The sequence below is a fragment of the Bufo bufo genome, chromosome 4, assembly GCF_905171765.1.
Source record: "Bufo bufo chromosome 4, aBufBuf1.1, whole genome shotgun sequence".
NCBI lineage: Eukaryota > Metazoa > Chordata > Amphibia > Anura > Bufonidae > Bufo > Bufo bufo.
This window is the reverse complement of record NC_053392.1, coordinates 569,350,875-569,378,531: the sequence shown is the minus strand read 5'-3', so window position 1 is coordinate 569,378,531 and position 27,657 is coordinate 569,350,875. Positions and strand designations below refer to the sequence as shown.

Below are 27,657 nucleotides of genomic sequence, written 5' to 3'. Positions count from 1 at the left end.
CGTCTGCTGCTGAGGATAGTCCTCCAATCATTACAGGAACAGAGCTAGGTGAGTATTACTTTTTTATTTTATTAATACTACAGGGGCAGCACTACTGTAAGGGGCCAGCACTATTGTAACAGGGGCACTAAGGGGGCATAACTACTGGGTGGGGCACTAAGGTAGCATCACTACTGTGTAAAGGGCATTAGGGAAGCATTCTACTATGGGAGGACTAAGGGGGAATAACTACTGTGTGAGGCAATAAAGGGGTTGTCCGGGTTCAGAGCTGAACCCGGACATGTCCCCTTCGTCCCCCACTCAACCCCTCTGACATGTATCATGCAGGGCAAGGGAGAGCATTGGAGCATGAAATGCTCCGATGCTAATGTCAGAGGGGTTAGGTGGAGGAAGATGGGGATATGTCTGGGTTCAGCTCTGAACTCGGACAACCTCTTTAAGGGGGCATAAAGGGCCCGGGCAGCATACTGTAAAGTGAGCTAGCCATGGGAGGGAGGGGTTGTGGGGAAGTTACTACAGGGAGGGGGGCCCTTTCAAAAATTTGCTATTTACTTTAAAAAATAAATAAATAATGTTTTCTTTTTATCGCCATATACCCCCATAACTTTTTTACAATTAAAAGGGTTTTCCGAGATTTTAATACTGATGACCTATCGTCTGTATAGGTTCATCAGTATCTGATCGGACCCCTACTGATCAGCTGTTTGAGAAGGAACTGCCGCTCACAAAACTGCGGCCTTCTCCCTGCTAACCAAGCACAGCGTCGTACATTGTATAGCTGCTGTGCTTGGTTTCATGCTCAGCCCCGTTCACTTCTATAGGGCTGAGCTGTGCCTAGGCCACGTGACCAATGAACGTGTCATCACTTGGCCTAGGAAAAGCAGCAAGAAGTCCTACTGCGAGCACCGCTGCCTACTCGATCTCGGATCCCCACCGATCAGATACTGATGACCTATCAGAGGATTGGTCATCAGTATTAAAATCTCAGAAAAACCTTTTAAGTCTATGGAGCTGTATGAGGGCTTTTTTTCTGCAAAGCAGTCTGTAGATTTCAATGACAACATTTTTGGTTGTGTATGACGTTTTGATAATATTTTATTAAAATGTTTTGGGTGTGTATGACGTTTTGATCACATTTTATTTTTTGGGGAGGTGAAACACTGAAAAAAAAACTGCAAATCAGCCATGTTGATATTTTTACAGCGTTCACCGTACGGGATAAATACATTTATATTTTAATAGTTTTGGCTTTTTGGGATATGGCAATGCCTATGAACTTTATTTTAATTTTATTTTTATTATGTGGAAAGAGGGGTCTTTTATTATATTCTTTTTGTCTTTTCTAATATATTTTCAAACTTTGTAAACTTTTTTTAAGCCCCCAAGGAGGCTTGATTATGTTACCTTCAGACTCCTTATTACTTACATTGCAATGATTTATCATTACAATGAATGGCGAATTTACTTTGTTCTTATGGAGCCCTGCAACTTGCAAGTCTCCATAAGAGTTACATCTGTAATAGCATGGGTTTCTTCAGAAAGAGACCCAGGCTATTGCAGACAATGAGCAGCGACCCGATTGCCCGGTGAGGGAGCCGCCCTGTCCCCGGGAGCGCATCTGAGTGGTTTAATGTCTGTGATCGGCATTATTGGCAATCGCAGACATTAGCCTCGGGTGTCTGCTGTGTGAAATGGCAGAAACTCAGCAGCTATCATGCCCACTATGCACAGGACCAGCGCCATCTTTACATGTACGGTAGATGTCGTGAAGAGGTTGAAGAGGACCTGTCACCTCTCCTGACGTGTCTGTTTCCGTAATTTCCCATGAAATAATCATGTTTTCCCATAACCAAGCTTTGTACTCTTCCTCTGTTATTCTTCCTAGACATTTATGAATATATTGACAACTGAGTGTTACCATTCCATTGTCAAAGGGGTGTGTCCCTACACAGTCTGACACCGGCTGCACTGATTAGACAATGACAGACTGTGTAGGGATGCCCCCCAAATTAAGTTGTCAATATCATACATTTTTAGGAGGAGTAAAAGATGAACAGTACAATGCAGATGTCTAATAAAGGATGTTCCAGAAGTCTTATTTCATGAGGAATACAATTATTTAGTAAAGTAATCATTTCCATGGAGCCTCAATTTATAATGATCTATCAAATAAATATTAATATAACATGTAATGGTGGGAAAAAACTTTAAATTTTCTCTAGTTTTAATCACCATGGCAGCAATGTGAACAAAAATGTAGCACCACCCTGATACTGACTTCAGCTATCACTGATTATTATTATTATGAAATAGATTTTTGCAACCTACTCTATGATATATACAGTGGATATAAAAAGTCTACACAACCCTGTTAAAATGTCAGGTTTCTGTGATGTAAAAAAATGTAAAAAAGATAAATCATTTCAGATTTTTTTTCCACCTTTAATGTGACCTATAAACTGTACCACTCAATTGAAAAACAAACTGAAATATTTTAGATAGAGGGAAGAAAAAAGGCCGAGCTATGAGCTGTGCGCTGCGATTGGCCAGCGCTGCAGCAAGGGACACGCCTCATACAAAAAATTAGTCCAGTGAGCGCAGACACCGGAGCCTATACCGGGCGAACGGAGCGGCGCCCAGACATACTAGTAAGTGCAGGGGGACCCCTGGGCGCCGCTCTGCCCACTGATATACTTAGCATAGCACATTTTGACTTGGAAAGATTTGCCCAGTCTTCTTTGCAAAAACACTACAAATCTGTCAGATTGCGAGGGCATCTCCTGTGCACAGCCCTCTTCACATCACCCCACAGATTTTTAATCGGATTCAGGTCTGGGCTCTGGCTGAGCCATTCCAAAACTTTAATCTTCTTATGGTGAAGCCATTCCTTTGTTGATTTGGATGTATGCTTTGGGTCGTTGTCATGCTGAAAGATGAAGTTCCTCTTCATGTTCAGCTTTCTAGCAGAAGTCTGAAGGTTTTGTGCCAATATTGACTGGTATTTGGAACTGTTCATAATTCCCTCTAGCCTAACTAAGACCCCAGTTCCAGCTGAAGAAAAACAGCCTCAAAGCATGATGCTGCCCCCACCATGCTTCACTGTGGGTATGGTGTTCTTCTGGTGATGTGCAGTGTTGTTTTTGCGCCAAACATACAGTACAGACCAAAAGTTTGGACACACCTTCTCATTCAAAGAGTTTTCTTTATTTTCATGACTATGAAAATCGTAGATTCACACTGAAGGCATCAAAACTGGGAATTAACACATGTGGAATTATATACATAACAAACAAGTGTGAAACAACTGAAAATATGTCATATTCTAGGTTCTTCAAAGTAGCCACCTTTTGCTTTGATTACTGCTTTGCACACTCTTGGCATTCTCTTGATGAGCTTCAAGAGGTAGTCCCCTGAAATGGTTTTCACTTCACAGGTGTGCCCTGTCAGGTTTAATAAGTGGGATTTCTTGCCTTATAAATGGGGTTGGGACCATCAGTGGCGTTGAGGAGAAGTCAGGTGGATACACAGCTGATAGTCCTACTGAATAGACTGTTAGAATTTGTATTATGGCAAGAAAAAAGCAGCTAAGTAAAGAAAAACAAGTGGCCATCATTACTTTAAGAAATTAAGGTCAGTCAGTCAGCCGAAAAATTGGGAAAACTTTGAAAGTAAGGGCTATTTGACCATGAAGGAGAGTGATGGGGTGCTGCGCCAGATGACCTGGCCTCCACAGTCACCGGACCTGAACCCAATCGAGATGGTTTGGGGTGAGCTGGACTGCAGAGTGAAGGCAAAAGGGCCAACAAATGCTAAGCATCTCTGGGAACTCCTTCAAGACTGTTGGAAGACCATTTCAGGGGACTACCTCTTGAAGCTCGTCAAGAGAATGCCAAGAGTGTGCAAAGCAGTAATCAAAGCAAAAGGTGGCTACTTTGAAGAACCTAGAATATGACATATTTTCAGTTGTTTCACACTTGTTTGTTATGTATATAATTCCACATGTGTTAATTCATAGTTTTGATGCCTTCATTGTCATGAAAATAAAGAAAACTCTTTGAATGAGAAGGTGTGTCCAAACTTTTGGTCTGTACTGTATCTTTTGGAATTATGGCCAAAATGTTCAACCTTTGTTTCATCAGACCATAACACCTTTTCCCACATGCTTTTGGGAGACTTCAGATGTGTTTTTCTTCGCAAGAAAAGGCTTTCGTCTTGCCACTCTACCCCATAGCCTAGACATTTGAAGAATACGGGAGATTGTTGTCACATGTACCACACAGCCAGTACTTGCCAGATATTCCTGCAGCTCCTTTAATGTTGCTGTAGGCCTCTTGGTAGCCTCCCAGACTAGTTTTCTTCTCGTCTTTTCATCAATTTTGGAGGGATGTCCAGTTCTTGGTAATGTCACTGTTGTGCCATATTTTCTCCACTTGATGATGACTGTCTTCACTGTGTTCCATGGTATATCTAATGCCTTGGAAATTCTTTTGTATCCCTTCTCCTGACTGATACCTTTCAACAATGAGATCCCTCTGATGCTTTGGAAGCTCTCTGTGGACCGTGGCTTTTGCTGTGTGATGCGACTAAGAAAATTTCAGAAAAGACCAACTAGAGCAGCTGAACTTTATCTGGGGTTAATCAGAGGCACTTTAAATGATGGCAGGTGTATGCTGACTCCTATTTAACATGATTTTGAATGTGATTGCTTAATTCTGAACACAGCTACATCCCCAGTTATAAGAGGGTGTGCACACTTATGCAACCACATTATTCTAGTTTTTGGTTTTCTTCCCTCCACCTAAAAGATTTCAGTTTGTTTTTCAATTGAGTGGTACAGTTTATAGGTCACATTAAAGGTGGAAAAAGTTCTGAAATTATTTATCTTTGTCTCATTTTTTTTACAGCACAGAAACCTGACATTTTAACAGGGGTGTGTAGACTTTTTATATCCACTGTATAAAGTATGTAGTTTTGAATTTGCATTACTTTTTATACATTACTACAGTAAACTGTAATTCCTTTATAATACATGTATAAAAGTCTACCACACAGTATATACAATGTTTTCTTATGTTTACTGCATACTATAATGCTATATAATACTATATATATATATATATATATATATATATATATATATATATATATATAAAACAATAAAACTATTATACCATACATTTGTACCCTCGGGTATAATGAGCATTTTTCCATCTCAGAATGAAGTACTTAACTTAAAAATGGCCTTTTATTTCTCCGTTAAGGAGACCTGAAATTTCACAACCCATAAACCTGAAGATTACATTGTATTTTGGCTTAATTCCAAACCCCAGGAGTCCTAAATATTCAATGGCTTTAAATCCAGAAATAATCCTCTTGTTTACATGTTCCATGCATCATTACTGTGTTATTCTGTCCACACCTTTCTTTCATCAGGGAGTCATATTTACTTGTATGACAAACACTTTTCTTTTTAAGTTATTAGGCTGCTGTGTGAGTATCTGGCATTTGCCAAATAATTTTGGAAGCTAATAGCAACGATATATTAGACATTGATGGATTTTTATTCTCAGTAGCTACTCAGGGGTGTATCTAGACATCACAGTGTCCAATAGCAGAGCATCATCTAGGCCACACCCCTTCCAGTTTCCTCATATGCTCCTCTCTTCTCAGACACTGGCAGCACTGCTATTAGTTACAACCCAATGACTGACAAAGTAAGAACAGCTGAACTGATTGTGGCACAATATGAAGACAGACAGTTTGGCTTTAGATCTTCCAATGCGTAAGCCTAACAGGAATACTCAAATACCTAAACCTGCAAGTATAGTACACTGGGGGAGGGGAGCTGAAAGAAGAGATATAAACTGATTCTGCAGTATGTAGTGTATGCTGTGAACCTGGGCTTTAAAGGGAATGTATATTACCCTAGGGCAGTGATGGCTAACCTCTGGCACTCCAGCTGTGGTGAAACTACAACTCCCAGCATGCTCCATTCATTTCTATGGAGTTCTGACAACAGCCAGGCAAGTGTGCATTTTGGGAGTTGTAGTTTTACCATAGCTGGAGTGCCAGAGGTCAGCCATCACAGCCCTAGGGGATGCCATACTGAAGGTACAAACCGCCCACCTGAGCTGTTTCTAATGACAGGGCAGCAGGATGAATGTGCTTTCTGGCTGCAATGAATGAAAGCAAAGAGACAGAACCACTGATGGGCTACTGACCAGGGAGTGGTAGGGAAGATGCATGCAGAACTGTATCTGGAGTTGCTGTCCTGCCTTATCTAGCTGTCCAGCAGTACAATAGAGATGTTACATGTCATTTAATCCTCTGGCCTCAAATGAAATGTCTGTGCTGTCTCTGTCCCAGTCTACACAGCAAAGCAGAAAAGTGAGCTCTGTAAAGCAGAAAACCGAGTTCACTGGTCAAAATCTGCATGCGTTCTATTCTCCAGTGGCCAGTGCAAAAACTACAATATTTCAGGATGGACTGTCACAAAAAAAGTTTATGACAAAAGCCTGTTTTTATTTCATTTGTTTTTATTACATATTCCATTGAAAACCTTACACTGTTGGAGACTCAAAGGGTTATTCCCATATTGTAAAGTGGTGGCATATTGTTAGGATATGCCAACATTTTATAATCAGTGGGGGTATGAACTATGGGGCCCCCACAGACCCTGAGAATGAAGGGGCCACAGTGCTGATTTAGCCATTTAGCTCTGCTGGGAACTGTAGCCAAAGTGCTGTACGGATTAAAGGGGACGAATTGATGAATCAGTTCTGCTGCTCCTTCATTTTCTGGATCAATGGGGTTCCCAGAACTCAGACCCCAACAGATTATAAAGTGATGCCGCATCCAAGTGATATGCCATCACTTTACAGAATCGGAATACCCCTTTAACTTTTTTTAGATTCCCAAGATATATCTTCTATTAATTTGTTTAGAGATGAAGTTACTTGAGTGAAGGTTTTGATTTATGTCTTGGACTAAATAGGAACAGAAATGACTTTGCTAAGCATGTTATTTCTGTCCATGAATAAGCCTAGTGATGAAAAAATACTGGACAGATTTATGTCTCTTCTCAGTTTCATTCAATCTTATTATCTGATGTGGGATAAAATGAACAGATACAGATTTTGACCAATGAACCAGTTTTCATTAAAGGGGTATTCCGGTTATATCAAGTTATCCCTTATCCATAGGATAGGGGCTAACTATTAGATTGCTGGGGATCCTACCACTGGGACTCACAAGAATGAATGGAGCGGATGGTCGGAAATGCCATCGGCCACTACATTAATTTCTATAGGGGTTCCAGAAATATCCGAGTACATCGCTCGGCCGTCGCTGGAACTCCCATAGCAATGAATGGAGTTGCCAAGCACATTTCTGACCACCCAGTTCGTTCATGTCAGTGAGTTCCACTAGGTGTGGAGCCTCCGTTCTCGTGATCGGTGGGAGTCAGCATCAGCCAGTTTGACCAAAAAGAGACTCCAGTGAATCCCTGAGACTGTGTGCAACAGAAGAAACAATCAGATTGTTGAGCAGCTAAAGACGGAGGGCAAGGTCTTCATCTGGGAGGGTAATGCACATCTATGGCTGATAGACATCATAGCTAGGGGTGAGCAAACTTCTGTTTTCAAGTTCGGCGTACAAGGCTCGGGATATCTAAGAATTCCTTATGGTCCGTGGTAGTGCAATCCATAACGGAATTCTTAGATAACACAAACCCGAGCTTAAAAAGAGAAGTTCGCTCATCCCTAGTCATAGCACTTGCTTGGGTTTAAAAGCCTCTGGCCTCCCACTCATATTAGATTGCAGATTGCAGTGTTGCTTTGTAGGATTTGCACCACTGAAGAAATTGCAGGCAGGCGGGAATTGCTATGTAAGGAATTGCATTTCAGATCGACTTGGTCCAGCCAGAACTTGTTGAAACTGCTATGCTAAGACTTTATGCCTCTGTCCTGTGTGGAAGTGTTTTGCATTTACCGTTCAAGTAAAGCCTGCTAGTCAGCTAACCTCCATCCAACTCCATTCTGGTCTCCTGCCTGTCATTCTGCACCATGCGCACCCCACCTTCCAGGAACAACCCCCCTGGGAAACCTCTCCTTACATCCTTATTCTCCTTACATCACTGTGCCAGCCTTGGAAGTGAGGGAGAGGACCCAGCCACTCAAAGTACTGTGACCATTACCACTCTCATCCTCCTCTTTTCATTCTCGTCAAGATGCTGCTGGGAAGTTGCAAAGTATGCTTCCCTTCACAGGTCCGGTGGGGACGACAACCGCTTTAAAGTCCCTAATGAAAAATGCATAACAGGGTCCACCCACCTACGATGTGCTAATCGTAATACTGGGGTCTTTGGGTCACTTCAGCATCAGGACATAGGGCTATAATTTACAATTTACTACAGCAGTAAGGCCCTAAATACACAGCAATATTGGGTCACTACACAAACTCAAAGGCATCGGTCAGTGTAAATGTCTGAGCCACACTGATTAAAATCAGCTATATGGGTAGAGAATATAATTCTAAAATGTACATGGTTGGTGGTGGGTCTTGTGGGCCCTTTTATTTTGCACAATGCCCCAGGAGCTCACAGAGGTGTACATGAAGTTGTCATGTATAATAGGTTAGCATATCTAGCACATGGTTCAGTTCTAAGAATGCAACACTATGTGCAGCTGAGACTATATTCTGTACAAAGAGCACCATGTGGTTTCACCTACACTTCATGGTGACTACTACAATAGGACCTTACTAAGTCCAGTCACTGTGTGTGAGTCTTGCAGCCTGGCAGGGGCACAGCAAAGAGTCGGGCAGAAATAACAGATCTACTTTGCAGAATTTTCCTGTTTAATACAATTCTACAGTGCTTCTGGTTCATACTTCATACAACTGCACAGAACACAAACATTATGTTCCTTTCCCACAAGAAGTGCAATTTATCCCAGGCTCCATTATCCAACCAGTGCCACTATGAACTGCGTTTGAACTCCCAGAGGGTGGCTGTTCTCTATTAGTCAATTTCAGTTTTTGGGAAAAAATAATAATAAAGAAAAAAAAAAAGGAACTCAAGACTTACTGATTTCAAAATGCTGACGGCTTCCTTACTCAGCCACACAGGGTACAAGACATCATCGTGGAGGATGGATTCAAAGAGGTCATCTTCATTGTCTGCCTCAAAAGGTGGTTGACCCGCCATCATTTCGTACATTAAAACACCCAGGGCCCACCAATCCACCGAGGGTCCATATTCTAATTCCTGTAATATCTGAAACAAGAACATAACTCTTAGTTCACATATTAATACATCTCTACAATCACCCACAGACCAACCCCTACGAAATCCAGATATGGTGAAATGTTCCTTAGGCAGAGAACTACCTACCTCCACTTTTATTTAACCTTTGCAAAGAAAGCTAATGTAAAATCATAAGCCAGAACTACAGTAATACACTGGCTGAACCCTTTCCTCTATGATGGTGCTGTCTTCTTTCTTCTTTTTTTGGAATGTGGTCAGAGTCTTGGTAGATTCAATCATCCACATAGACTTCCAGCATCAAACTTGCCCACCAGAGTACCAAAGGATCCTCTAGTAGGCCAAGGCTCTGATACCAACATGGGCAACAAAGATTCAATAGGGAAAAAAACAACATTTGGCTGCCTTTGGAGCTAATCGCTTGTGACTAGGGTCTATCTCTTTGATTTAAAAACTATTAAATATTGATTATATCAGGGGGTTAAGCCTTCAGACTTCCCATTAAACCCCCTAATCTACCTACTAAATGTCCTTCTACCTCCAAAGGTATAAGTAAAGGGTCCTTTAAGCGGCTCCTATAGATTCTGCCTCCAATTATCTCCCTGCAAGCTATTGGGAACAAACTACCCCTCTGATTGGAGCTCATCTTCTTCTACGTACTATATATACGACATGGGACTACTTTTGGGCCCAACAAAATTCATGGCCATTGCCTCTCCCCTGCCTTCTCTCTCTCCCCCTCTTTGTCTATGTCCTGTCGCTTTACTGCTAAATTTAAATTTTCCTTCTTCTTTTATTACTACTTTGCTATGCCATTCACGCTTAAAATGTTAGGAGAGTGGCTGAGCTTTGTGATACTGCCGGTAGCAATATGGAGAATATCTCTGTAATACTGATCGAGACACAAAACTATATGGTAAGGTCCAGAAGGACACCTGTACTCATTTATATGACCAGTTCCTATGTAAGGGGTGGAGGAGCACCTCCGTTCTAGTTATGTAAATGACAGATATGTTTTACATTGTCATATGTTAGCCTTCTGATTTTACCGGCACAGCAGTGTTGGGCATGTGAAAGGGAAGGTCATTCAGTGCCATATTTGTAAGATGAGGAAGGCGCTGCCATTGCTCACTGCCGGTGTGGGCACTTTTGGACATTTCCACAAACATAGCTGGGTGTGGCACAGGAGGTAGAGTGTGGCTTGAGTGTGCACATTGTGCCTGGTACATAACAGCTATGTAGACTTTAAGTAGAAACAGGAACTGTGTAAGAAAGACGGCGCCAAACCAAGCTGTAATTAACGCCACCACCGCTGACCACCAACGCCACCATTTTTGGTCTCTGTTGAGAGGACTTGTTACCCTGTAGGCTGGTCCCCCTATTTATGTACTGTTGACCGTAATCACCTCTTCATGTCCGGTTTCTGTTATTTACATTAAACAACGCACCTCCAGGACCATGTCATTACACCTACCTCAGGAGCGATGTAGTCTGGTGTACCACAGAAGGTCGTCGTAGTTACTCCATTCAAAATTCCCTCTTTGCACATCCCAAAGTCAGCCAGTTTACAGTGGCCTTCTGCGTCCAAAAGGATGTTGTCCAGTTTAAGATCCCTGTAAAAGAATAAAGATAATAAAAATATAACGTAATAATATATAATTGTTCTCGTTGAATGAATTAATTGACAACTGGGCGCTACCCTTCTCTATGTCAGCAGGATGCACCTGATCGGAGTGTGTAGGGATACACCTTATTTGCAAAGCTGTCACTTTTATTAATACATTTCCTGGAGGGATAACAGAGGATCTGCACAAGGCAAAGTTCTAGGTGCCCTTGAATTGTTATCTTAAATATTTACTCATGGCATGTCAGGCGAGCTGACACATACACCTATGACAGCAGCCAAAAAGCAGCAGTAAGGGTACTTTCACACTAGCGTTTTTCTTTTCTGGTATTGAGTTCCGTCCTAGGAGCTCAATACTGGAAAAAAAATGATCAGTTTTATCCTAATGCATTATGAATGGAGAGCGTTCAGGATGCATCAGTTCAGTCCCTCTTACGTTTTTTGGACGGAGAAAATACCGCAGCATGCTGCAGTTTTATCTCCGGCCAAAAATACTGAACACTTTCCGGAAAGCCGGCATTAATTTACGTTGAAGTGTATTAGTGCCGGATCCAGCATTAAGTGTTCCGGCAAAACGGATCCGGCTTTCCCGTCTGCGCATGCGCAGACCTTTAAAAATGCAAAAAAAAATTATACCGGATCCGTTTTTCCGGATGACACCGGAGAGACGGATCCGGTGTTTCAATGCATTTGTCAGACGGATCCGCATCTGGATCCGTATGACAAATGCCATCAGTTTGCGTCCGTATTGCCGGAAAGGAACTGCCTGCCGGAATCCTCTGCCGCAGGTGTGAAAGTACTCACTGGCATACAACTTTTTCTTAACCCATGTCTTATTCTTTTGATATTTTGTTCCAAGAAGAAAATTGCATGAAAGCGTCTTTATAACATATATGACAACCAGGCAGGATATAAGGCTTTGTTCACACAGCACACATTTTAAATATTATTTTCTTAACAAAATAACAGAATTGGGCCCATGAAAAAATAAGACAAGCAGTGTATAAAGCTGGCCCAACTATTCCCTGACGGCAGATCCAGGTATTCAACATACCCGTTACTTTGCTCTGCTAACAAGGGTTGACTGATGAGACAAACCCCTTTGAAGGCTACGTCCACAGTCAAAACAATATTTTTTATTATGCCACTTCATCTAAAATACAAAATGAAGTAAATTTGCAAAAAAGTCTAAAATTACAAATTTGGTATTGCTTTGCCAATTATGTGTCTCCATGGCAAGAAACAAACCCCTATAGTCTTATGGTACGCCATCCTACTTTCTTCCAGCCGTCTCCTTCTCCATGGTACACTACTGAATGTATGATAGCATAAAGTTGGGAATATATACAGTGGAAGAAAGCATGAGGGCAGGATCAGACTACAAAGATATACGTGTAGTCTGTTACCATAGTGATGCATAGAGCTGTAAATATAAAACAATAGGAAATGTTAAAATGATTGCAAAGTTACTTACGGTAATTTTTTTTTACTTTAGCTGCACTGGAATAGTAAAAATTGGTTGTGAAAGTTCATGGAGACTTTAGGACTTTACATACACTAGCTAAATTCAATTTTAACAGTGATGGTAAGGGCATATATTTTTTCGTGAAATACTTGTGTTTTTTGTGACTAAATGTTTTTTCATCCAATAATTAAACAAAAAAACACAAACATTGTGAGCTCAAAAAGCCCCACAAACCCCCCAACAGTCACATATGTGGTGATGCTATAACCCCATGATATCTTCCATACAGGGATCCTTTAAGACCAGCTGTGCCTAGTAATTCCTCTGCAGGTTTCAGGATCCTTTTTCTTGGCAAGTTGGACGTTGGCAAATGTTTTGACCTTTTGTGCCCGCGCAAATGCAGAAATGATGAGACGGAACACATTGGCTCTTCTGTGTGATCCAGCTCACAGCCGTGTCTTCAAGAGAGCACAGTCTTACAGTATAAGCCAGTGCCGAGGAGCCCATTGAATGGGACACCTGCCGGCATAGTTCATTTCCTACTAAGGGACTTGATGATGTGCTTAATTACACATAAACTCCAGCACCAGAAGTTACAATATCATTTCTCAGTACTGGTAACACAATAAAATGAGCTACATATACCTACACTGTATCGTCAGTAACAAACTATATGGCCGCTATATCTGCACCCAAAGGGGCTGGCACCCAGCTTTTCTCCCTAGCTATGTAGTCAGATATAACTATATAACTAGGAAGATTAGCCATTAGGGGTCCTTGGAAAGCTCAGTCACAACCCCAATAGCAGCTGTCATATAGGCTATTGTCACCCAGCTTTCCCAAAAAACATATATAACTTTGAATAAGATTTTGAGAACCCTTTCAGGATGTAAGGAAATGGCCGGACTGGAGGGGGGGAGAAAGGGGGGCCCCTAAGGGTAGGCCCACATGACGGGGGGTTTGGTTAGTGAGCCCCAGGGAGATTAGGATTGGGGTAGCAGGGGGTGGGGTGGATGCAGGGGGGTCGTATTGGTGGGTTTGAGCAGGAGGGGAGGAGCGTAGGGGTTAAATAGAGTAGGGGGACAGTGGACGGTAGCCATTTTGGTTACCTGAGAAAGCTGGCCAGACCTGTTGCAGAGATGGAGCAGTTGGAAGCGGCGATTCAGGAGCTGCGGGCGGCAGCAGCGGTCCACGGATCGGCATGGGCCCAGGAGCAGGTTCGGTTGTTGCTGAGGGGGGAGGCTGAGGCTCCTGTCTTGCCTCAGCCACCTTTAATACGGCCGCGGCGGGCAAGGCCGCCGGCGCGCTTTAGTCCTTCTTCATCCCCCCCTCGGGCTCAGCGCCGTGTCCGGAGCCCTTCACAGGACCCTTCACGTCGGGCGCCTCCGGTGCCAGCTGCTTCAAGGCCCCGACGTGGAAGGAATCCAATTGGTAGGCGGAGCCCCAGGGGTGGCCGGGCCCGGCCATCTCCTTCATCCAGCGGCAGCGGCGGGGGTTCTGGACCAGGTGCGGCGGGGGCCCCCCTAACTCCTGGCAGGGGGGTGACCGCCCGGCGTGGGAGGAATAGGCTGCAATACGGGGCTGCTGCAAGGGAAGGAGAAACGAGCAGCAGGCCCTCCGTTCAGTGTGTGAGGGGTAGCTCCGCCCACAGTAGCTCCGCCCACCGTGCCTCAGTTAACCCTAGCGTCCCTGGTCTGAGGCTGGCCAGGGGACAGGGAGAAGAGAGAAGATGCAGCAGGATGGATCCGGATTGCCCTAGAGAGTGCTGCCTTGCTGCTGACCCCAGCTCTGCCAGGAGGCAGAGTGAAGAGGAGAGCTCTGCCCCTCAGGATCCAGTCGTGGAGAGACGCATCGTCCCTGGTACCAGTGTTTCCAGGGGACAGTATGAAGATGGATTGGCGGCGGGATCCGAAGATCTGCCTCAAGGGACGGTTCGTCTGGAGTCAGGAATCGCGGCTGATGGGGACACAGCACCCAGGCAGCCAGGTGAGATTACTTGGGGACCGTTAGCGCAGGTAATGCAGGGCATGGGGGTTGGGGGAGGTAGTGGCCCGCAGGCGGATGTCAGCAGGGGTTTAGGGCAATTGTTGGGGGGTTTGGCGGGATTGATGGCTAGTTGGGGGGTGGCGGGGGGATCCCCTTTACAGGCGTGGGGTGTACAGGGTCCGTCGGGAGGTTTCGGGGTGGGGGGTGAGCCTCGGCGGGCATTGCCGGGAGTGGGGGTGTCAGTGCAGACGCAGGCGGGGGCTGAGGTGGAGGAGGAGACGGTGCGGGTGGACGATAAGGCAAAGGGAGAGGTGTATGTTTGCTTTGAGGGGCCTTTGGGGGCTCATTTGAAGGCGGAGGTGCGGGAGCGGATTTGGAAGGGGGAGTATGTAGAGATTTTTTCTTTGCTCCCCTTGGAGAGGTTTAATCTAGATAGGGCAAAAAAGGACGAGGGTAAAAAAGATGAAGAGGAAAAACGACGGTTCAGGTTGATTCCACGGACGTTTGCTAATTGGTTGCAGGCGTTCGCTATTTTGGCGAGTGTGATTGGGGAGAAGGCGCCGGAAAATTGTTCGGCGCTGTTTTGTTATCTTGATGCTATAGGCGAAGCGTATAGGGTTTACGGGGGGGTTGCCTGGTTGCGTTACGATGAACAATTCCGGCAGAGAAAAGCGGTGCGTCCAGACATAAGGTGGGATCACAAAGATATTGCCTTATGGCTGAGGGTGACGGCACCTGTTAGATCTGGGCAGCCCTTTCGGGGGGAAGGAGGGAGCGGGGGGTCTTCAAGCATGGCGTCGGCCTCAGCAAGAGGCTTGTGCTTTGCCTTTAATGAAGGAAACTGTAGATTCGGGGTTAAATGCAAATTTAAACACGAATGCTCAGGTTGTGGGGGGAACCATGGAGTGGCAAGATGCTTTAGGGGCGGGAAGCAGAAAGGGGACGCCAATAGCAAAGGGGGCGACGCCGGTCAGACTGGAAAGGATGGTGCCTTTTCTCGCTAGGTATCCGGATAGGGCAGCGGCGGTATTGCTTGAGGCAGGGTTTGGGGAGGGGTTTAGGATTCCGTTTGTACCAGGGGGGGCAGTGTTGTTAAAAAAGAATTTGCGTTCGGCTAGGGAGCATTCGGAGGTGGTGACGGATAAACTAAATAAGGAAGTGTTGTTGGGTCGGATGGCGGGACCGTTTCAGGAGCCGCCTTTTGCGGATTTGCGAGTGTCACCGCTGGGAGTGGTCCCTAAGAAGGAGGTGAATAAGTTTCGGCTTATTCATCACCTGTCTTTTCCAAAGGGTTCTTCGGTCAATGATGGTATTGACCCCGCACTTTGTACGGTGGTGTATACGTCATTTGATGCAGCGGTCGCGTGGGTGAAGCGATTTGGGGCGGGGGCACTCCTAGCAAAGACGGATATTGAAGCGGCGTTTAGGTTACTGCCGGTACATCCGGATTGTCACCATTTGTTAGGCTGTTTTTGGGAGGGGGGTTTCTTTGTGGACCGATGCTTGCCCATGGGGTGCTCTTTGTCATGTGCCTACTTCGAAACGTTCAGTTCGTTTCTGGAATGGGCTGTGATAGACTCATCAGGTTGTGCATCTCTGATTCACTACCTGGATGATTTTTTGTGTATAGGCCCCCCGGGTTCGCGGGTGTGTTCCTTGTTGTTGGAAACGTTACGTTCGCTTTTTGGTTGGTTTGGGGTTCCGTTGGCGGCGGAAAAAACGGAGGGTCCGGTAACGGTATTGAGTTTCTTGGGGATTGTGATTGATTCCGAAAAGATGGAGTGTAGACTGCCAGTAGATAAATTAGAGGATTTAAGAGGGAATTTGGTGAATGCCCAGAGGAAGAAGAAGTTGCAGCTACGGGAGCTTCAATCATTGTTAGGGAAACTTAATTTTGCTTGCCGGGTCATGCCTATGGGAAGGGTTTTCTGTAGACGACTGGCTAGGGCGACAGCAGGTGTGGTTTCGCCTCGTCACTACATTCGGCTGGGGAAGGAATTGCGGGCGGACTTAAAGGTGTGGTTGTCATTTTTGGAAAAGTATAACGGTCGCTCGTTATTTATGGGGGATGTGATGGACTCGTTTGACTTTGAGCTGTTTACAGATGCGGCGGGTGGTTCCGGTTTTGGTGCATTTTGTGGTGGCCAATGGTGTGCTGGACAGTGGCCGGTAGGGTGGTTTGAGCGCGGTTGGGTGAGGAATTTGGCGTTATTGGAGCTCTTCCCAATTGTGGTGGCGGTGTTATTGTGGGGGGACCGTTTTCGGAATAGGAAGATTCGTTTTCACTGTGATAACATGGGGGTGGTGCAGGCTATAAATGGTTTGTCGGCATCTTCGCCTTTAGTGGTACGGCTTCTTCAGCGGTTGGTGTTGGAGTGCCTGTCGCTTAATGCCTGGGTGGTGGCGGTGCATGTCCCGGGGGTGGAGAACTGTATTGCTGACGCCCTCTCTCGTTCACAGTGGGATCGTTTTCGTCAGTTGGCTCCGGACGCGGAAGCTACGGGCCTACCTTGTCCGGCTTGCCTGTGGGATCTGCTGGAGGAACCGTGAATGGGCTCATTCAAGCGTCGTTGGCGCCCGGTACGTGGGCTATGTATGTCAGAGCTTGGGATCATTGGGAGGCTTGGTGTGTGGATCTGGGGGCTATGATGGAGGATTTGGAGGTAGCGTTGTTGATGTTTTTGGGCCATTGTAAGGAAGAGGGATGGTCAGTTAGTAAAATTAATGGTTGTATGGCTGGGCTGGCTTTCGGTTTTAAAATGAGACGGATGTTTGATTTTACTAAGTCGTTTCTGGTGGTGCAGGCGTTAAAAGGATGGCGTAGGCTGCGATCAGGGGTGGACACCAGGAGGCCGGTATCGTTTGCGTTATTGTTGGAATTGGGGGAGCAGTTGAGGGGTGTGTGTAATTCAGTGAAGGAGGTCCGTTTGTTTAGACTGGCTTTTTCGCTGGCGTTCTTTGGGGCGCTTCGTTTGGGTGAACTAGTTTGTCCGTCGGTGTATAGACCGGGGGGGTTGATGAGGGATGATGTGGATTTGTTTCCGGATAGGGTGGAGTTCGTTATCCGTAGATCAAAGACCGATGTGGAGGGTCGGGGTCATAGGGTGGTGTTGTTTGCGGTGGAGGATTGTGATATGTGTCCGGTCAGCTGTCTTCGGGAGTATGGTTCACGGGTGGAGGTGGGGCTAGGTCCACTGTTAGTTCACGCGGATGGGTCCTATTTGTCCCGTTTTCAATTTTCGGCAGTGTTTGCAAAATGTTTGCAGGGGTTGGGGCTGGATCGGGAGGGGTACTCCAGTCATTCGTTTAGGATTGGTGCAGCCACTGAAGCAGCAAGGCTGGGTTTGGGGGATGAGGTCATAAAACGCATAGGACGATGGGAATCTACGCGTTTTAGGTCATATGTTCGGCTGAATCGTTTATAAAAAAAAAAAAAAAAAAAAGGGGGGGATGATATTTTGCTTTATGTTGGCAGTGTTGTTCTTGCATTATTTTTCTCGTTTCAGGTGCAGCACCCGCCCTGGTGTGGATTTTGGGACACTCCTATGTTTTCTGGGGGGCCGTTCGGGCAGCAGTTCGGCCGGACGGTCAGCAACTAGGTTTCGACAGGGCGTCGGTGGTGGTAAGATGGATAGGGCGCAGGGGCATGATTTGGAGAGGGGTGCTGCCGGAAGTGCATCGTTTTGCTCGGATGGATAGGGCACCTGACGTGTTGGTGATCCACGCGGGTGGAAATGATTTGGCTGCGAGACCTATCAGGGAGCTGGTGAAAGATATAAAATGGGACATGTTGCGGTTGTGGTCATTGTTCCCTGGGTTGGTGACCGTGTGGTCAGACATAGTACCGAGGCGAGTCTGGAGGGAGGCGAGGTCGTTGGAGGCAGTAAATAAGGCTCGGGTTAAAGTTAATCGGGCGGTTGGGCGGTTTATGGCACGGAACGGGGCAGTGGTGGTCAGGCATAGGGACTTGGAGAGCGGGGTTGGTTCCTTTTGGAGAGCGGATGGGGTGCACCTGAATGCAGTAGGGGTGGATATGTGGAGCCTGGCGCTGCAGGAGGGTATTGAGGTGGCCCTGAGGATGTGGAGGAACGCACAGAGTTGAGGAGTCTAATCTGTGCGTTGGTGGCGGTGGGGGGTCCTTGGAGTTGGTTACGGTGGAGCTGGAGGACATTGGGAGGGCCCCCACGGTTGGGGCTGGACTCCCATGGTGGCCCAGCTGTTGAGGGGGGGGCCATTCTGTGGTGCTTCCGAGCTGGGGGTCACGGCTGGAGGCAAAATGGCTCACCCCGGATCAGCAGCTGGGGGATTTGTGGGGCTCTAAGGACCTCCCCCGTTAGGAGGAGTCATTGTTATGGTTTATGTTATGTTGTATTTATATTAATAAACGGCTGCTGTGGCCAATATATTCCAACAGGTGTCTGAGTCTTTTTGGGGATGGTTGGGTATGTTGGTATATGGTGGGGGCGGAACAGGTAAGAACAGTTAGTTGTAGTAGGGGCGAGCAAAATATGACCAATACCCCCGTCAGGAAATGGCCGGACTGGAAGGGGGGAGAAAGGGGGGCCCCTAAGGGTAGGCCCACATGACGGGGGGTTTGGTTAGTGAGCCCCAGGGAGATTAGGATTGGGGTAGCAGGGGGTGGGGTGGATGCAGGGGGGTCGTATTGGTGGGTTTGAGCAGGAGGGGAGGAGCGTAGGGGTTAAATAGAGTAGGGGGACAGTGGACGGTAGCCATTTTGGTTACCTGAGAAAGCTCCCTCCCACCCTCCCTTTTAAGTTTGGATGGGGGGGGGCGAGGCAATGTGTGCAGGGGGAGATGGGATCGGTCTTGTCACAGTGGCGTTGGCGGTGGGGGGTCCTTGGAGTTGGTTACGGTGGAGCTGGAGGACATTGGGAGGGCCCCCACGGTTGGGGCTGGACTCCCATGGTGGCCCAGCTGTTGAGGGGGGGGCCATTCTGTGGTGCTTCCGAGCTGGGGGTCACGGCTGGAGGCAAAATGGCTCACCCCGGATCAGCAGCTGGGGGATTTGTGGGGCTCTAAGGACCTCCCCCGTTAGGAGGAGTCATTGTTATGGTTTATGTTATGTTGTATTTATATTAATAAACGGCTGCTGTGGCCAATATATTCCAACAGGTGTCTGAGTCTTTTTGGGGATGGTTGGGTATGTTGGTATATGGTGGGGGCGGAACAGGTAAGAACAGTTAGTTGTAGTAGGGGCGAGCAAAATATGACCAATACCCCCGTCATGTCCTTTAACGTGAAGCCCCAGTGCTATGTCATTACTGGAATTGCTCCCCTCACAGCTTTCCAAAATTAACCTAAAGAGCTCCCAGGTGCCACATGTGAAATTTCCTCGTCCGCACACATTCTATTACTACAAGGATATTTTTTTTTGTGACAGCAGGGGTGCAAAAGCTGGTTAATGTAAGGACACTGTAACATAAGCTATCACAGTGCCCCCTACTGGACATTCAATCCATTGCTATTAAGCTTGTTGCATTCCTAAATGCAATTTATATGACACTGACCTCCACTTATTAAAATTGTGCATTTCAATATAGATTCTTTAGTAATGATAGTCACATTCTATGATAGCAATTATTATTATTATTATTATTACTATTATTATATTTTCTTCTCATTGATTCCGTTTTTATTTGTCCACACACAACCCCATTTCAAACACGTACTATCAGGGACTGCGCTCTACGATTGTTCATCTGAACTTGGTTCATGAGTGACTTTACACAGGCATAGCAGCAGGGAGTACTTGTGAGTATTACAAATGTATATGCAGTTTAGAATCTATGGAAAGATGAGCGACAGACCCATTGTAAAGCCTGGTATTAGACGCAGCCATTTACATGCAATGAGCCTACTTCAGGGTCTAAGTACGTTATCGGCCAGCAGCCACTGAAAGCATTCTCCTATATAGCACACATACAAAACTAAAAAAGTTTTAAGCGGGACATGCTTTGCATATTCTGACAACAATAAGGATCTGATTTTTAATTGCTCCAAGTACTAAATGTTTATTTATTTATTACACACACTTATATAGTGCTGACTTATTCCGCAGTGCTTTACAGACATTAGTATCACACTGTCCCCAATGGGGCTCACAATCTAAGTTCCAAGTGCTAGTGCTAACCACTGAGCCAATGTTGAGCCATTTATTATTTCCATTTCCAATATTTATTACCATTCCTGGTAGCTAATTATTACATGGAAATTTAGTTCCAAGACGGTTCATAGCAGAGATTAAAGGGTTATTCTAGAGATGAGCAAAGTGATTCTACTGATTCAGAATTCCTCCTAAATCTCTTGTGATTTGTTTTGGGCGAATGAGTAAGAACCCATGCATAATATTTCTCTAAGTTCAAGGCAGTTCTTCCATAAGAGGTCTGGTGGTAGACTCAAACTGTCTAGTGGGTACTTGTTCATAATAAGATTTTCCCCTGGTGGTAGCCTCTAACTGTTCAGTGGTGCTTTTTCATAAAGGAGATCAAATTTGCATCCCTTCGGATTTTTGGAAAGATATTCAAATTATCTTTTCTTCCAAAAAGAAAAATAAGCCTATCTGATGTCAGTAGAAGTAAGATATGGTAATTTGGATATATATTTTTCCAAGAAATGCAAAGCAGCATTGGCTGGACTACAATACTTCTCATGCACACTAGATGGTCTCCCTAATAAGCAAGAGCACCCTCCAAAGCAGGGGCGGATTGGGAACCTAAAGTGGCCCTGGAAAAAATACTTAAAAGTGGCCCCCCATGTTGTAGGAGGGTCTAAATTGACAGGAGGTGGGGCAACAAAGTAGAGAGGTCAGCAATACCATAACGCAAAATACCATATACCACAGTGCCGTTCAATGTACTGCCCCAAAAGCTGTCCCACTGAGTTGGCCATTAATAGCGGCTATATTCTGTCCTCCTCTTCCAGTTGTCTCTGATTAAGATATGGAGAAGGGGGCTTAGGAGGTATGATGTGGGACATAGTTGAATTCACAAGGGCTTGTCTCTGGCCAGGTACATGAGTACCTGTTTCTCAAAGCGTTAATTAACACAGAGTTTACTGTATACTCAGCCAGTGGAAGTAATGGGGGCTTGGGCATCGGCCCACTGGGAAATGTCCCTGTAAGGTCTATGGCCAATCCACCCCTGCTCCAAAGCCACTCAGCTAACCAGGGCAATTTTCTCTTGAGACAATCAGTATTCTTGTCTTTCTTTCTTTCTCTCTCACTTATATATTTCTCAGTTTTTTGAAGAGAATAAACATGAGTTCTAGGAAAAATTTGTGTTATGAACCAATTTTCAGGGCAACTAATATCTGATTTTGGTAGAATCGATCTGGGCCCGGTTCTATTTTTTTTTAAAAAATGTGGCGCATCAGAGAGAAAACGAATTTCAAGAAATTTGCTCATCTCTAGGTTATTACATCTCAGAAATTAACGATGTTTGACAGTTTCTGACCGTTTCTGACAGCGCTGATTTAGAGAAATAGCCACTTTACTGTTATTTTTTACATTGCAATGCTCTTGGCCACATGGCTGTGTGGGGAACTAAAGCCAGCTCAATTTACTGTACTTGCACAGGTCTGTACTGCCGGTGGCTAGCGCCGTTCTGCAGAGGAAAGGATGTAAAGGGGATGCAGTGCTCCATTCTAAGGTCAGTAAAAGTTCTAGAGATCAGACCCCTACCAATCATAGTCTAGCAATACACTATTGTTTTACGAGATGGAAAATAACTTTTCAATACACAGGGTTACGTTGTCTACATCTCTGAAGCTGCAAGAAGCCATGCTTTGTGCGTTTCAACCCCTTTTTTTTTTATAAACTCATAACAGAAACCAAGGTATTATTGACCTAGACCAGGGGTGTAGCTACCATGGAAGCAGGGGAAGCGGCTGCTACGGGGCCTGAACTCAGGAAGGGGCCCAGGAAGAGGACAAATGGATTTATTTTCAGGGCCCAGGGAGTGGTGAGTATGGTGCTCCTAGTCCTAGCACTGGTATTACTCACCGATCCCAGTTTTTTTTCTCCAGGTGCCTATACTGCACTAAGTCCTGGCACTGCACAGCTTCAGGACGGGACGTAGTGTGCATAGGAGTGCACTATGACCTCACACAGTGCTGCACAAAGAGCAGAGGTGCCCACAGGAGAACGGTGAGTTTTTTTTTGGTCAGGTCTGCATTAATTGAGGGAGAGTGGGGCCCATTCAAAAGTTTGCTGTGGGGCCCATTCAAAAGTTTGCTGTGGGGCCCAGTAAGTTCTTGTTACGACACTGGCCTAGACTTTCAAGTTCGAAACTATAACATATTCATCTATGTTCACCATACTGTGTATAAGGTAAGTGCTGAATGAAGACTACAGCATTGACTATGTATCGACTATTAAACATTCTTGACTCTAAGTACCAGGTAACCTTACCTACAAGGCCATCCAGAGGCACATGCCACTTGTGCCTAATGGAAATCTGAGCTGAATACAGTTTTGGAATGTTATCTATTGTACACTGATGAGCAAAAGGGTAACAATGTTTTGAACTTTTGGCTTTCAGGCTCCATTTCTCACCATCCACTACAGCTTCGAATATGAGATATTAATCTTGGCTATCTCATACATAAATTGGACTTGCAACTATTTAGCATATGATTAGTCACTGTATGCAGATTCTTTTCATGTAACTGCATTGTTACTGTTTTGCTCCTGGTGGTGAAACAATCTTTTTCTTCTTGTATACTACAAATTACAACCTGTTCTCACATTCCCTAATAGCTCAGTATGTTGATTCCCAAGCGAAAGGTCACTGGTTCGAATCCAGGTGCAGCCATGAAGCAGATTTTCCAAGAAAAGATAAACAGCATAAGCCAGCTCATCGACAGCGGTATCTCTGCCAAGAAAATTGGCAAACTGCATCATATGAGTTCCATAATAGTTGGAAGAATACAAAATGAAGTCCATCCATCCATTTCAAGGCCAAGAGGTGGACATCCAGGAAAAATATCGGAGTCAACAAGTTGGCTTATCACAAAGTCTATTAGTTCTGGTGTAACAAACGCGGCAGTAAATGTGACTCATATGCTTAGTAATAGTGAGATCACAGATGTTCATTCAAGAACCGTGCAACGGGCACTACACAAGTCTGGAATAAACTCATAACACTACACAAGTCTGGAATGGTGGCCTGAAAATAGTGAAGCGCCGACTGGAGTTTGCAAAAAAGTACGAACAATGGACAGTAGAAGATTGGAAACGGATGTGTCACAACCAGACAGCTGAGAAGCTCTGACAGAAACCGTTCAGAACCTCCTCCTTGAGTTTTCCTTGTTTTGGTTTCAGTTCCTCACCTCGTTAGCCTATCTCAGCTGTCATGCAGTTGGACTGATTGCTTCCCTTTAAATTCCTCGCCATAATGCAGTAGTGTGCGGCTTATACAACTTCCTGGAGTGTGTGTGCATGCTGTTCTTAGTTCCCAGTCGTCTGCAAGATAAGTGCTGTATATGTATTTGTGATTTTCTGTTTGCTGGATCCAGGTGACCCTGTCTCCCTCCGTGTCTGTGTAGGGAGCCGGTGGTCGTGTCCCCTCACTATTGTAGGGTCTTCAGGTGTTAGATAGTCGAGGTACGTGGATATGCGACCATTCACCTTTGGGGTGTTTGCATAGGCTGAGCAGTCAGGGAGAGTCTGTCAGGTCCATGCAGGGCTCTCCCTTTTGTTCCTTAGTTGTGGATCCAGTGAGTCATTGATTATATTGCATTGTCTTGTTTCCTGTACACCATCCGTGACATTATAAGCCGCCAAAACCGTCTCAAGCATGGATCCGGTTTCACTTTTGGCTGAACGTTTCCAGGGTCTTTCATTGGAGGTAGCTGATCTCCGTAAGACTTTTTCTCAGTTTCAAGTGACCGGTTCAGCTTGCGTTCATGGAGTTTGTTCTGAGCCTAAGATCTCGCTCCCGGATACGTTCTCCGGGGGTAGTGAGTATTTTGTGCGTTTTAGAGAGGCTTGCAAACTCCATTTTCGCCTTCTTCCCCATTCTTCTGGTGATGAGGAACGGAGGGTGGGGATCATTATATCGCTGCTCAGGGGTAACGCTCAGTCCTGGGCCTTTTCGCTGCCGGAGGGGGCACGGCCCCTCCGTTCATTGGATGAATTCTTTTTAGCCCTGGGTCAGATATATGATGATCCGGATCGTATTGCTCTGGCTGAGTCTAGACTACGTCTGTTATGCCAGGGTAAACAATCCGCAGAGATATACTGCTCAGAATTTCGGAGATGGGCAGCTGATACTAGTTGGAATGATGCTGCACTCCGAAGTCAATTTTGCCATGGTCTTTCAGAGGGATTGAAAGATGCATTTGCCTTTCATGAGAGACCTACCTCCTTGGATTCTGCTATGTCTCAGGCCGTTCGTATTGACAGGCGTCTTAGAGAGAGAGGAGAGATCTCTCCTTCCTGTCATACTCAGTCCCGGGACAATGCAGCGGTCTCATTCTGTGCGCAGGGGTCTCAGTCGCTGTCAGCCCCTTCTGAGCAGGAGCCCATGCAGCTGGGGTTGATTGCCTCTGACAGTAGAAGATTCAGCCTGCATGGGAGGGTTTGTTTTTGTTGTGGAGGTATAAATCATTTGGCAAATGTTTGTCCCTCTAGGAGATTCAGGCAGTCTTCTGGGAGTAATAAAGAAACAAAAAGGAAAAAATCTTTTAAAAATGTTCCGTCTGTTACTATTGGCAGGGTTGAGGCGGAAATTGAAGGTTTTCCGTTTGCTTGTAGTTCCCGTTTTGTCCTGCCTGCTAGGGTGGCGCTAGAGAGCAAGAGCATTTTTTGTGAGATTTTTGTGGATAGTGGAGCAGCTGTCAATCTCATTGATAATCAATTTGCAATAACTCATGGTTTCCAGGTATGCACTTTGGGGAAGGATATTCCTGTTTTTGCTATTGATTCCGCTCCACTTTCTCAGAAATCATTAAAGGGCATAGTTCACAATATCCGTTTAATTGTGAGTGATGCTCATGTTGAGGATGTGTCATGTTTCGTCCTTAGCGGTTTGCCTACTCCTCTAGTGTTGGGGCTACCCTGGCTCACTAAACATAACCCCACCATTGATTGGCAAGCGAGGCAAATAAATGGTTGGAGTGACTTTTGCAGAGAGAATTGCCTCATGACATCTGTTTCTGAGGTTTCTACTAAGACTGTACCACCTTTCCTCTCTGAATTTTCGGATGTCTTCTCTGAGAGTGGAGTTCAGGATTTGCCTCCGCACAGGGAGTACGATTGCCCTATTAATCTCAACCCAGGCGCCAAGCTGCCTAAATCTCGTTTATACAATCTTTCCCAACCTGAGAGGGTCGCTATGCGTGCTTATATCTCTGAGAGTCTGAGAAAAGGACACATACGACCCTCGAAGTCACCTGTTGCCGCTGGTTTTTTCTTTGTTAAGAAAAAAGATGGTTCTTTAAGACCTTGTCTGGATTTCAGGGAGCTAAACAGTATCACTATTCGTGACCCTTATCCGCTTCCTCTGATCCCGGACCTGTTTAACCAGGTTGTTGGGGCTAAAATCTTTTCCAAATTAGACCTAAGAGGGGCATACAACCTGGTCAGGGTCAGAGAAGGAGACGAATGGAAGACGGCTTTCAATACCCCTGAGGGCCATTTTGATCATTTGGTTATGCCTTTTGGTTTGATGAATGCCCCAGCCGTTTTTCAGCATTTCATGAACAGCATTTTTTATCATTTAATGGGAAAATTCGTATTAGTGTATTTGGATGACATTTTGATTTTTTCTCCTGATTTCAAAACTCATAAGGAACACCTACGTCAGGTCTTGCTCATCCTGCGGGAGAATAAATTATACGCGAAACTGGAAAAATGTGTGTTTGCGGTTCCAGAAATTCAATTTCTGGGGTTTCTTCTCTCCGCTTCTGGTTTTCGCATGGACCCCAAAAAGGTCAGCGCTGTGCTTGAGTGGGAGCTTCCTGAGAATCAGAAGGCACTGATGCGTTTTTTGGGCTTTGCCAATTATTACAGGAAGTTTATTTTGAATTATTCCTCTGTTGTTAAACCACTCACTGATATGACCAGAAAGGGGGTAGATTTTTCTTCCTGGTCGGTAGAGGCGCGTAAGGCCTTTTCTAATATCAAGGAGAGTTTTGCTTCCGCTCCCATCCTGGTACAACCTGATATTTCTTTACCCTTCATAGTTGAGGTTGATGCTTCTGAGGTAGGGGTGGGTGCGGTCTTGTCTCAGGGTTTCTCTCCTGCCAAATGGCAACCGTGTGCCTTTTTCTCGAAGAAACTCTCCTCCGCAGAGAGAAATTATGATGTGGGAGATAAGGAATTGTTGGCCATCAAGTTGGCTTTTGAGGAATGGCGCCATTGGCTAGAGGGAGCCAGACACCCTATTACCGTGTTTACTGACCATAAATATCTGGCCTACTTGGAGTCAGCCAAGCGTCTGAACCCGAGACAGGCCAGATGGTCTTTGTTCTTTTCAAGGTTTAATTTTGTTGTCACGTTCCGCCCTGGGGTTAAGAATGTGAAGGCAGATGCCCTGTCACGTTGTTTTCCGGGAGGTGGGAATTTTGAAGACCCGGGTCCCATTTTGGCTGAAGGTGTGGTGGTCTCTGCTCTTTTTCCTGAATTGGAAGCAGAGGTGCAGGCAGCCCAGTCAGAGGCTCCTGATCTTTGTCCTCCTAGGAGGTTGTTTGTGCCTCTCGCTTTGAGACACAAGATTTTTAAGGAACACCACGATACGGTCCTTGCTGGGCACCCGGGGGCAAGAGCCACACTGGATCTCATCGCTCGGAGATTCTGGTGGCCTGCGCTTCGTAAGTCGGTTGAGGGTTTTGTGGCAGCCTGCGAGACTTGCGCTCGTGCCAAAGTCCCTCATTCACGGCCATCAGGTCCTCTCCTTCCCTTACCCATTCCTTCCCGTCCTTGGACACATTTGTCCATGGACTTTATAACGGACCTGCCTCGTTCCTCGGGGAAGACTGTGATTCTGGTGGTGGTGGACCGTTTTAGCAAAATGGTGCATTTCATCCCTTTTCCTGGTATGCCCAATGCTAAGACGCTGGCGCAGGCATTTATTGACCACATTGTCAAATTGCATGGTATTCCTTCAGACATAGTCTCTGATAGGGGCACACAGTTTGTTTCCAGATTCAGGAAGGCTTTCTGTTCTCGCCTGGGGGTTCGGCTGTCATTCTCTTCTGCTTTCCACCCGCAGTCGAATGGCCAGACAGAGCGCGTCAATCAGAATCTGGAGACATATCTGCGCTGTTTTGTGGCGGAGAATCAGGAGGATTGGTGTTCTT

At 45.5% G+C, this 27,657-nt stretch overlaps 1 protein-coding gene across 3 annotated transcripts in view; it reads right to left on the bottom strand.

Moving 5' to 3' along the window:
- The window catches only part of PRKCE (protein kinase C epsilon), a 442,256-nt gene that overhangs the window by 23,154 nt on the left and 391,445 nt on the right, over positions 1 to 27,657 (bottom strand). For 2 of the 3 annotated variants that reach the window (XM_040430321.1, XM_040430324.1), the window contains 2 exons: positions 10,737 to 10,875; positions 9,086 to 9,274 (listed from right to left, as the gene is read on the bottom strand). In XM_040430321.1, the coding sequence (XP_040286255.1) occupies positions 9,086 to 9,274; positions 10,737 to 10,875 (328 nt within the window). Of the gene's footprint in view, positions 1 to 4,266; positions 4,321 to 9,085; positions 9,275 to 10,736; positions 10,876 to 27,657 lie in introns of those variants that run through there. The other variant, XM_040430323.1, reaches the window with a different exon arrangement.